General features: G+C 26.2%; 1 protein-coding gene across 1 annotated transcript; it reads left to right on the top strand.

Annotated features, from left to right (window-relative positions):
• The first annotated feature begins 747 nt into the window (after window positions 1-747).
• On the top strand, window positions 748-7,748 carry LOC119674997 (protein anachronism). The gene is made up of 5 exons (XM_038086158.1): window positions 748-806; window positions 1,786-2,159; window positions 2,216-2,461; window positions 3,368-3,440; window positions 6,686-7,748. Exons 1-5 carry the CDS (start codon window positions 748-750, stop codon window positions 7,080-7,082), a joined length of 1,149 nt encoding a protein of 382 aa, XP_037942086.1. The 3' UTR covers window positions 7,083-7,748.
• The last annotated feature ends 4,917 nt before the right edge of the window (window positions 7,749-12,665 follow it).

Raw genomic sequence — 12,665 nt, 5'->3', positions numbered from 1 at the left:
CATTAATATTCGATTTTTATATAATCATCTTTTATATTTAATCATTGTACTTAGTCCATAACCCAAATGTTACAGGGTTCAATTTTTGACACTTACAGTCTAAAACTTATATGCCGACAATTTAACCAATAGATGCTCTGAAGGATCACTGATGATAAATATTTGCAGGTATCCCATATAGCTGCTTCTATGTTATCTCTGTAGAAGCATCTCAATCAAAAAACCGATCAGTGTTTCCAATCAAATTAAATGTTAGGTTAACCAGAATGAATCTATGCTACTTAGATCTAGATTTTCAGTACACACTAACATAGATATGACAAAATAATATTATTTTTTATATTTTGTTTTAACTAAGAAATTTTACTCTCTCATTTTAAAATAAATTTTTGTTTTTATTTAATTTAAAAAAAAAAAAAAAATTAATTTTTTAATATATGTATGACAAAATAATATATACTAATTTTGAGAGAAAAACTTAAAAAACTTTCTCTGATGTTCTTCGTGATTTATTTCATTAACCCTTGAATTATTGACTCTCTATTTTAACAAAATGGAATGTACGCTCTTCCTTCCGTAGTAATTTTTATTTCAATCTAGTCTTTAGTTATCCGGTATCCCAATCCTATTCCGGATATTCTGCATATTAAAGAACTTCCCTCAGCGCGTCCTCGTGATCATTGATCTCTTAGAAGCTGAGTTTCTCTTTTAACAAGATACACCATCTTCCTTTACTCATTTTGAAATATGACTACACATAAAATAGCCGGTTTTATTGAGTTTAATCAATTAATTATGAAGGAAAGGTTACATGAATAACTATTCTTTATCGCTACAATATTCCTTCACATATTCTGCATTTTGAATAATATCTATATGATACTCCTTCCTTCATTTCGCTTTTTAACCTCGGATATAAAAACCCGCGTTAAATTTTATCATACAAAAAAATCTTTATATTTTTAACCAATTTCTCTTCTGATCAAAGAAATTAAAGTTTTTATTCCTTAGTTGGAGATAATTGAAACACCCACATCCAATATTGAGCCTCTTATTTTTTATATCTAGATTTGTGGCTTTCATCTTAACATAATTCATTTTTAAGATATAATTTTAGATTGTTTAAGTTTTTAATTACAGCTTAGATGCTTTCCAACCATTTAAAAAACAAAAATAATAAGAAAAATCATTTATAATAATAAATACTAAGAAAAAATTATAATATATATATATATAATATATATACTTATATATATATAATCAGTAATAATCTGATCTGTTAATTGAATTATTTATTTAATAAATTTAACAAAAACATTATTTATCATTTATAATTTCAATTCATATAATTAATAATTAAAAATTAATAATTTTTATTAATAATTTTATTTTTAAAACGGGTTAATTGGTAAATTGTTAAAAAATACATATTCTTAAAAATTAGTTTTTAAACATTTTTATTTACTAATTTTTAAAAAAGTGTAAAGTATTGTTAAAAAAATATTTATTTACATATTTTTAAATATGTGCAGTTTTTAAAAAAATTTTTATTTATTTTAAAAAATTTTATTATTTAACAATTGACCCGTTTTAAAAACAAAATTATTAATTGATATAATTTTAATCTAACTAGCAAAAAATATTTTTAATATTCTTATATCATTTTTACAGAGTTTCAAAAACAAAATTATTAAATAGTATAATAATTATAATAATTAATTAATATAATTTTAATCTAACTAATAAAAAATTATATTTTTAATTATTCTTGTATCATTTTTACAGAGTTAACGATATTCGAAACCGCTTACAGTCTGCATTATTGGAAAAAACTTGGGACGAAAGTCAGGAACATCCTTTGCATGAAATAGCCTATTACCCCGTTTGCAGTTCTGAGTTCGATGAATCATCTTGGGCACATGACAATAACATTACGATTCGCTTCTCAGACACACTGTTTGAACCAAACACTGATCGCATTAATTTGGACAGCGCCGTTTTACGTTTATACAAAATAAATCCCAACTTTACATCAAATTATCCAAACGTGGAAGTAGCTGAAGTTGAAAGTCGTAAGAACAAACGTTGTGCTGAACCAGTCTTGGACACACAAATTCGAATAACAGTCTCGATTGTACAACAGCTGCGTCGCAATAAACGTAAGTAAATTTTACAAAATTCCGAATAGTTTTAATGTGATTCCTTCAATTTGAAGCAGAACGAAAGAAGCGCATCTGTAACACTGTAATGATGAACTCTTCAAGCATTGGCTGGGTAGAGATTGATATAAAACGTGCCATTTACATATGGGAAACTGTTCAAAAGCAACAGAACTTACAACAAATGTCACAGACACGTCAACCGGTGCTCATTGGTTGGCTAATGATCGAAGTGCATGACGAGGAAGAGCGCCCACTCAAGCCGGGTTTATATTTTAACCCACCTAAATGTGAAGAGGCAGGTAAGTGTGTTGTTAGCCAAGCTTAACTAATGCTAGCTAAAAATCTACAAATACCAATTAAATTCATTAAAACCATTACTTCCATCACTACACGAGATTTTTTAGATAGAACAGAAAAACCCGATGTGCAAAGCACTTTTAAGTCTTCAATATAATTTTTTTTTGTTTTTTGTGTCAACTAAAAAACAACTTATATAATACAAAACAGTATTTTGTATTTACGTATTTGAAATCGGACAACTTTTTTATAATTATTTTGAAATCATATTTCAATGAATTTGCATTCATATCGCAAATTTTGTAAACAAATTAAAATTGTAATTGAAATCCTTTTTCCGTTTTAAAGAAACGAAATTAAACTCTGCTTAGAGTTAGTTTGGCTAAGTTATTGAACTTTAGTGTAAAATGCATTATGCACTAAAGTTCTAAAATTACCTTGAAGTGTATTTTATCTATGTTCATATACGAGTATATGAATTATTCAAATTGCAATGAAAAATTGTGATAAATAACGATGTAAATGACGGTTTCAACTCTTTCGAATTGGTAAGGATTAAAAAAAAACTAAGCTGCTGCTTTCAATTTTAACAGCATTTTATTACCATTTTGTTTATTTTGCCAATTTTCGTTTAATAATTGTTTATGTGTTTTTTTAATTAATTAATTTTAATTTTATTTTTCCAAACTTTATTTTAATTGCTCGTTTAGTTAAATGAGTGCATGCTCAGCTGCGCTTATTGTTTTTATTAATTATTGTCTTAATAATAAAAAAATTATGATATATATGTGCCCGTATGACTGTGCTTAAGTAACTGCTGCAATAAGCCTAATCAAGCATAAATTCGCCAAGCATGCATTTTTCACTCTTTCCGAATTCAAAATTTTAACAAAGTTTTATTTTCCTAGGTCTTGCCATCCCGTGGAATTTCTACAGATTTCAACCGTCTATGTCTTCGTATACAACAAACGAAGTGCCAAGGTAAGCAAATAAACACAAATCACAATTATTATGTGATTATGTCGAAACGGAATTACACAATATATTGTTATTTTAGGTTGAATAATAGTAAAACAAAAATGTATATATATATACATTTATTTTGTATTTATTTCATTATTATTATTATCGTTAATATTATATAAAAACGAATTCAAGGTCCTATTTTTTATGAAAACAGTGACTTTGAAAAAACTTTTTTATTATCATTTCTGAAAAATACAAGTAAGGAATAATTTTTGATACTGACACTTACATATGAATATTTTAAATAATTTTTATTTATAAAAATAAAAAATATAAAAAAAATTTTATTTATTATAAAAATAATATAAAATTTTTAAAATTGGAATTGAAGAATTGTTAACAACTCACAATTTGCCTAACTTATTTTAAATTATTATTTTTTAACCTTTTCAATAGCAATAACAAATGAATATAAATTAATATATTATTATTATATTATATATTATTATTATTATATTATATATTATTATTATTATATTATGATTATATTATTATAATATAAATTAAGTTGTTAACACTAAGTTAGTAAATTTTAGCTAGTATTACAGAATTCATCATGTTATTTCATTTATTTTAATACTTCACTATTGATATCATGATATATATATTAAACTTTATAAAGGATTCTTTCTACACATTTCATAATTTGTGGATATAATAAAATGCACGACCTAAAAGTATGCAACAGTAAAATATTCAATTAGCAAACAAGCCTAAACGCATTCAATTAGAAAAGAAATTTATTTTGAGATTTCGTGTTAATTATATTTGCACAAATTTTGAAAGAAAATCTATATTAATTGTTAGAATTGTGACACATTTAATTATTTTTATTAAAACACTTAAAAGTCTGTAATTTATATGCATTTTATGTGCAAGATCCTTTTTTCTATTTTAAAAATACATTAATAATTTTCAATAAATTACCATAATAACTGGAGGTAGTTGCAAAGGTACAATTAATATCTCAATAATATCACAATGAGACTCAGGCTCATGAAACTACTTATACATATAAATATTCTCTCAAAATGTTTAAAGTAATATCTTTAAACACGATATCATTCGCAATTATTTAACTTTAGTAATGTATCTTAAGTCACAATTATTACAGAAGATACCTTATATTAATTTGCGCTTCTGCGAAAGTTACAACTACACCTTAACATACATATCGATTGGCTGAAAACCATATATTTAAGATATTTGTTACTCTTTCTGTTTTTTTCATGTTCTGCATTTCAGTATATAAATGATAATAATAACATTTAAGTTAGTATTTATATTCGAATTCACCCAGTGTCGTATTGAACCCAGTTATAAATACCTAATTAATGGTGTTTCCGATTGATAAATCTGGATTCAAACTATATTTACTACCGATCTGCCATTTTTTTTTTGCCCAATGGAACATTTTTAGAGAAATCTAACATTTTTGTAAAACTGTTAGTAGATATATAAATACATATACTGAATCAAATGACACTTTATATATTAATACATATAAAACAGTTATTCATTTCAGTGTCATCTTGCTACTTTGACAAAATATCTAGAGTTTTATAAATTGCAATAAAAGTGAATCTCAATTTAAAAAGTTATACCAGATTTACCAAACAAAAAAGGCATAAGACAACAATACATTCCTTAATCAAATACATATATAAAAAAATTCAATAATATATCACAATACTGAATAAATAATGACATCAATCCTCTTTGCGCAAGAAAAATTATCCAATTAAAAGACTTTGGAACATACTGTGTAGATATTAAATTAAAACTAAAACTAAAAAGTAAAACTAATGATTCTACATTACTTTCCTATAACAAACTTTTTGAATGTACTGTTTCATATATTTTTATTATAAGACATCCCAGCGTATGAGTAACAATATTTCATATTAAAGTAATTAGAGCTACTTAATTGATAATTGATAAGACTTAATTGATAAGTAAAGTATCAATTAAGTCTAAGTGTTTAAGATAAGTATTCTTAAACAAAAATAAATCGTTTATAATTTTTAGATAAATCAAAATCTTAAAGAACTTATCGAATATTAAAAAAAATTCAATTCATCTAACTCCATAACTCGACTGAAATCTGATCAAATCGACTAAGACAAATTAAAGGGAATAAAAACCAGTATATGTCAAAGTAAAATAAACAGTTTTTATTGTTTTGAGGATAAATAATGGCTTTTGGGTTTAATAGAGTTTTCTTTTGGAACCTATATGTCGTAGACAAGAGGCCTTTATTAAAAGAAGCGTTTGAATAAACAGGTATTAGAATGCAATTATTAAGGTCAGTCAAGTTTCCTAATATATACATATTCTTAATTTGTTTACTAAAGAAAAAAAAACCAATTCTTTAGTATATATCAATCGCAGTAATATAAAGAAGAAAAGAAGTGTGTTTGGCTATCCTTTCGTGACAAAATATTGTCATGTATGCACTCAATCAATTTTCTTTCTCAGACTTTTTTTCACAACATCACATTTTTTATTTTGAACCGATATTTTATTGTCTGTATTTATAATTTATGATAGAAAATATTTTGTGTGAATAAAATTAATAAGTAATTTATTAGAATACATCTTATAAGTACATTAAAAGATATTTTGATTATTTCTTACCTACATTTTATTGTATATTCTTTCATTATAGTTGATATTAGCAATATTAGTTATTAGAATCAAGTATAGAATTCATGTCATACTTATATATACTCTTACTAAGATAGTGAGAGCTTATTCAATATATACAAAATAAAGTATCAAATAAATTATAACTGTTTTCATAACACATAATATCTGAAATATACAAAACATATAAAATAAAATATGTAATGTATTATAATTGTTTAATATATAGTACCTAAAATATGTAACACAAAAAATTTGATATATTATAAGTGTTTAAATAACACATAATACGTAAAATATACAACATAAAATATATAGGACATGTGCGAGTTAGGCTAAGTTGATGCTAAACCAAATGGGAGATTTTTTGGGATTTTTTGCACTGCACACATTTTGCATTTATCAACACGTATCGACACATCAATACATTATCGACACAACTTAGAATTTCCCTCATTTAGAACGCAACTTAGCCTAACTCGCACACGACCATAATTTATGAAAATTATTTCAATAACACAATATTCATCACATTTATATTTTACTTTTTTCAGATATCCAAGATTAGATGTTAAACTTATTGGATATGCCGCTTTTGCACCAAAGAATTACAATAAGCTACAACAACAAGAATTAAGTGATAATTTACGTCGTCAACTAAATTCTCATCCAAAATCCTCTATCGCTACTGATATCGAAGCAACAACTAACTTAGCACCCACAGCAGACAACTCATTGGAATCATCAGTTTCAACTGAACTCCTACACAATCATAGAAAACGTCATTCACGTCATTATCACCATGAAATACCAGCCGAACAACATACTCACGCAAATCATCATCGTAAGCGACGCAATGATCATTCACACCATCCACAGCATGATCGTTACTTGCATGCACTAAAACTCAGACAAGAACCGCAGCAGAAATTGGAAAAAGTGGATTGTTAAATTCCTTATCTTTTATCTATGAGATAATTTTTTGATTTCTCTAATTCGCTTTGGAGGCATTTTTTAATCTTAAACATTCTGTAATAATTTTATAAATTATTTCCTATTGCCGTTCATATGAACTGCTATATATTCCTAATAGCACACTTAATGTTATATATTACTATATATTGATATACGTATATCTTTAAAAGTAGATTCCACACAATCCACATTATCCACACTAAATCAACATATCACGATGTTAACTGTTAACTGCAAGTTAATGTATGTTTTAGGCGCAAAGTCGAATTTTTCATGTAAGGCACCATTTACTTAATAGCAATACGTTAAAAGTAGTTTATTATATATATATACATTTTATTATATATATTACACATAACCTAAAAAAAATCATTACATATGAGTAGCTTAAAATTATTTAATACTGAAATTTACAAATTCAATACGAGTACAATTTATTTAATTGGAGTTTATTATTATGCATTTATTAGGTTTTGCAAATATCTAAAACTTTAAAATTGGATTACTGTGATTTAGATACGATAAAGCAATTAAGCAATAATATTTCGGAAATTTAAAAAAAAATGTTAATCAGAGTTAATATTAGTTCTACAGGCGCAATTTTAGCTTTTGCTATATAAATTGTTTATATTCAATAAAATAATCAGCACAATTTCATTTCACTTATATATCCTTTTATTTAAATAAAATATGTAAATATTTAATTATTTTTAATTTATCTATTTATTAAGTTATAAGTAATACATATATGTACTATATATATACACATACATATATTTAATTAATTAATTAACGCACTTTTACTTAATTAATTAAAAATTATATTACACTGTAATAAGCAATAAATTAAAACATTAATAACTAAATAAAATCTTGTTTCAATTTTATTCTAAATCTGAATATATATATATATGCTACAAGCACATAGTTCTGTATAGTATATACATATATATATATATGCAGACATTGCTCTATAAACACAAAATCAGTATAAAATTTTCTTTAAACCATTAAGACCAATCCTCGGAACTCATCAAAAGAGATCGCGTGAACACTGCAGGGAGTACTACAGTTCTTACTAGTCATTGGTGTGTAGGAACTCACGCAGAGAAACTGTGCATTCCCCATAACCTTCGCTGCAGAAGTTGTAGAAACCCGCAGGAGAAAGAAACAATAATACATTTTTTTCTGTGAATGCCCGGCTTTAGCGTCCAGAAGATAGAGGTTCTTAGGAAAATACTTCTTTAATAATCTATTAGATTGCTCAGCGGTGAAGATGAAAGACCTATTAAATTATCTAAATTCGGCGGGATGAATTTAGTCTCTACTCTTATGCACTAGGATTCTTGCGAGGAATGTGGTAGTAAAACCGCGAAAAATCGCTAATTGAGGTACATGGAAGTTATTTAATGACCTGCCACTTAAATGTTGACTTCGAAATCGAGATCTATACACAAATGAATGAGATTTATTACAATATTACATGATATAAAAAGTATGCCTATTCTTTATAGAAAATTAATTTTAATAAAGCTTATATTGACCATAATTTGCTTAACCATTTGACAGTATTTGAGTAGTTCATCGGAGAATAACTTGGACATGTAATTTTCAGCACGTCTGCGATCAGCCCATTTTTTACCATCAAGTAAATTTTTCAGAGACCGAAAGAAATGATAGGCAGATAGGGCAAGGTGCAAGTTATACGGTATATTCATCAAAACTTCCCAACCAAGTTCCGTCTATTTGTTTCGAGTCATCAAAGATGTGTGTGATCTGGCATTGTCGTAATGAAACACAACTTCTCTTTTGTTGGCTAATTCTGGTCGCTTTTCTTTGATTATTTAATGCAAACTGTCGAGTTGTCGAGTTTTTAATTAAATGCTGGAAAGTTAAATTAGTCATTTCATTAGGTGGCAGTAGTTCATCAATTTGTACTGATGTTGAAAAGATTATTTAAGTATTACAAATCTAAATATTTGATCACTTGTCAGATCACATGTTCATAAGGCGCTCCAATGATATTTTGTGTATAAACTGTTCAGAACGTTTAATACGAGAACAGTATGAAAAATTAACTATTGTAATTCAAAGATCAAATACTTAGAGAATAAAAAGAATTAATTTTAGACTTAAGAGAAAATTTCTTGATATCGAATTTCTAAAAGTTTTTTAAAAATCCATTTAAAAGAAGTATTAATATTGACATCTTATCAATGATCGTTTTAATTCTTACAAATATCAACAACCAATTTCTAGATAACAGCTGTGACAATGTAACTCCTGACTATCAAGCATGCACCTACCAGACATATAGTTTGAAAATGTAAAGTCAAAGCTCAGTACAAATATTCAAAAATCTTACTGAGATCATAATAAAGATACAATTAGACTATTTAGATGCAAGGAGATCAACAATTCAACAGATACCCTCACATAATTGTACACATACCCATTCTGATTACACGATATATCGTGTCAGAGTGTGTCAGAGGTGTGTAAGCTGATAAATTACTAACAGATATGAATAAAAAACTGTGGATGCGAAGTGGAAAACTAAGATATTTGTTATGACAATATTGAAGAGAGGGCATTATCTTATCTTATCTCATTAAAGAAAAGTGAAAAAAGTAACTAAACGAAGGCAATCAATTTTTGGCAGGTTCAATGTCTGTTCGAATTACCTTTACGGAAGTTGAATCATATTAAGTCTGTTTACCAAGTGTGCTTTCTAAACGCCCGTGACGAAATGTGCCTTATTCTTTAAAACCCATACTTCCATAATTTCTTTATTGCATGCTTTGAAATCAAATATTTTTATATTCAAAATGTTTTGCTATAATAAAATCGTCTTATAGATAACTTTATATTTTTTTGATAAAATTATAAAAAAAAATTTTTTTAGTAAAATTTATGTTGTTTTTATTTATTTATTACATTGGGCAGTATTTTTACGCTCTGTAAACAACAAAACAGAGCATTAGCATTATTATAGTCAAATTTTTAATATAGAAATTCAACATCAATTCAGAACTTCCTAATCTCTAATCTGATGGTCAGGAGTAGATAAAGGTTTGACGTTTCCATAACATGAATTTATGGATACAATAAAAAATTTAATCAATTTTTTTCCATTACTCACTAAACTTGTTTTAATGCGCTATACTTTTTGCCGCCATTGAAAATCTTTAACGTTTCATGAAATATAATTTGAGTATTCTTGGAATTCTGGGAATAAAGTAACTATGAAATTTTTTGAAAATTATAGATATACTTTTATTGTATAATTTAACAATAAATATATATCAAACACAAGCAACAGATGAGGATAACATCAGAGTACTGCACCTTCCTCTGCCATTTTGTTTTGAAAACCAGATAAGTTGGAACTATTGGAGCTGCTTTAGAGAATCATTTCGGTTGTACTTTTGAGCATATTTAAAAGTCAAGGTGAATTGCAAGGTCGTTGTATAGTATAACCAGAAATCTAATCATTACCGGTAAAGCAAGTATAACTCTGTTGATAATAAGTTAAACGCTTGACACATTACTAAATTAAAGTATCTGACGAAAAATTTTATTGGCACCGTAGGTATTTATTATTTATATTAAATAATAGTTCACAACACTCTTTGTAGATTGTAGGGCAAATAAACAATTAAAATTATTTTTACTAAAGCACTAATATCAACCACTAGTTTTATAAAAAAAAGTTTGAAATAAATATCAAAAAATGTTTTTTATTTATTTTTTTATTTTTGATTTTCATAATAAATATAAATTAAACAATTAAAATTTTAATAAATTAATTTATCCTGTACTTAACGTGTTACAATTACGCAAAAGAATTTAAAAATATATCACAAATATATTAATTTTTTATTTCTAAATCACATTTATTATTAACTTTTATTTAATAATATAAATTTTCAGAATGATATCCTTTTTAAAAATATTTAAATAAAAAACAACATGAACTTCAGACTTTACGTTTGAGCACTATTAAATTAAATAAAATTTTAATGCTATATATTAGCATTAAAAATATTTAGTGTTTATATTTAATTCAAATTAATATGCAAATTTGCTTACAAATTGATTTTATTAGGACAGCATTATTTTTGAAAGTATTTTTTAACAATTAATTAATTGCTCACCTCATATTAAACATATTGTATTACATATATATGTTATACGAAATTATATAAAATTATGAATAAATAAATTAATTAGACTAATTATTCTATGTAATAATGTAAAGTTTCAGAGTGGTTTTGTTCTTAAAAGTTTTTTTAAAAATTAATTGAGAGCTCAACATTTATTTTAGTTAACTATTAGACTCTATATAGCAAACTTATCAGAAGTTAAAATCAGAAGTGAACTGACTACGGGAAGTCCCAAGAGTGCTTGCAGGAAGCAAGTAAGCTAATCACCCGTAAGAAATTATGATGAAATATTAATAGAAAAGACAAAAATGAATCAATTCAAATTTTATTTTAAGATTATAGTTTTAAAAAAAGGTAATTCCTATAGACGCTGTCATTTAAATCAGTAAAATCTGTGACTGGATACAAAATCAATTTTAAGCCTCGGAAATTTTAAATTAAACTGGTAAACATAAGTTTTTTAATAGTCTACAGCTTAGTGAACATTAAATGGAAGAACTAAAAGATCTTTTAAGATCGCAATGCACATATAGTCTAACAACTATGTTTGTAAATTGTTTAATATAAACATCACTTTTTGTTAGTTGCTCTTATAATAAAATATTTGTATGAGAATATCAAGCATATATTTGAATATATAAAGCAAAGAGTTTTCATTGATTTACGATAATAGTTGTAACAGTTACCACTATATTTAATTAAACAACTTTTAACTACTATTCATTCTCTCAAAGATTTTCTAGCAAGTTAATTCTTAATGCAAATGATTCTCAATGGTTAATATTTATTACTTGTTTATATACTGAGATGCAGACGAAGACGACGCTAATACACTGTGTTCAAATGCGATAGATGGAACACCGAAAGAACATTGCTTAAGACAATAGTCGATGAAGATATCACAACGAAGATGATGCTGTCTGAAGAAAACTGGAGTTTCCAGCCATAGACCGATTCCTTACGATCATACTCATACGGCAAAAGTATGATCTCGAAAATGACTAATCTCAATAAAGAGACAAACAAATAAACCTAACCAATGCTAACGAAAAAAAATATATTTTTTTAATAGATAACCAACATAAGGACCCTACCCTGAAGTATTCCTGATAAAGTTCCGGAGTAGGAACTGTCTGGCACACAAGGGGGTTTGTTTTTAGTCCGTGCTAACCAAGCATACCACTATTGAGATGACATAGTATCAATTCGTTAGGTGTTTTTAAACCTTTTCTCCGTACAAAAAAAAATATTTTGTTAAAAATTGTAACTACTGATAAGAGCTTTTTAATATTTAATATTTAATGAATGCATATACATATATATATATATATATATATATATCAGTGACGACGCGTGCCCTATCTGGAAGGGTGTGCGGCCCTTCTTTAATGTT

This window comes from Teleopsis dalmanni, chromosome 2 (assembly GCF_002237135.1).
Source record: "Teleopsis dalmanni isolate 2A chromosome 2, ASM223713v2, whole genome shotgun sequence".
NCBI classification, from domain to species: Eukaryota; Metazoa; Arthropoda; class Insecta; order Diptera; family Diopsidae; genus Teleopsis; species Teleopsis dalmanni.
The sequence above is the reverse complement of the archived record's forward strand: the minus strand, read 5'-3'. Positions and strand labels throughout refer to the sequence as shown.

Coding starts and splice junctions, on each gene's coding strand:
- LOC119674997 (XM_038086158.1), top strand. CDS start 748: ATGACTACACATAAAATAGCCGGTTTTATTGAGTTTAATCAATTAATT. Junction 2,160..2,215: donor ACAGCTGCGTCGCAATAAAC/GTAAGTAAATTT, acceptor TTCAATTTGAAG/CAGAACGAAAGAAGCGCATC. Junction 3,441..6,685: donor ACAACAAACGAAGTGCCAAG/GTAAGCAAATAA, acceptor TACTTTTTTCAG/ATATCCAAGATTAGATGTTA.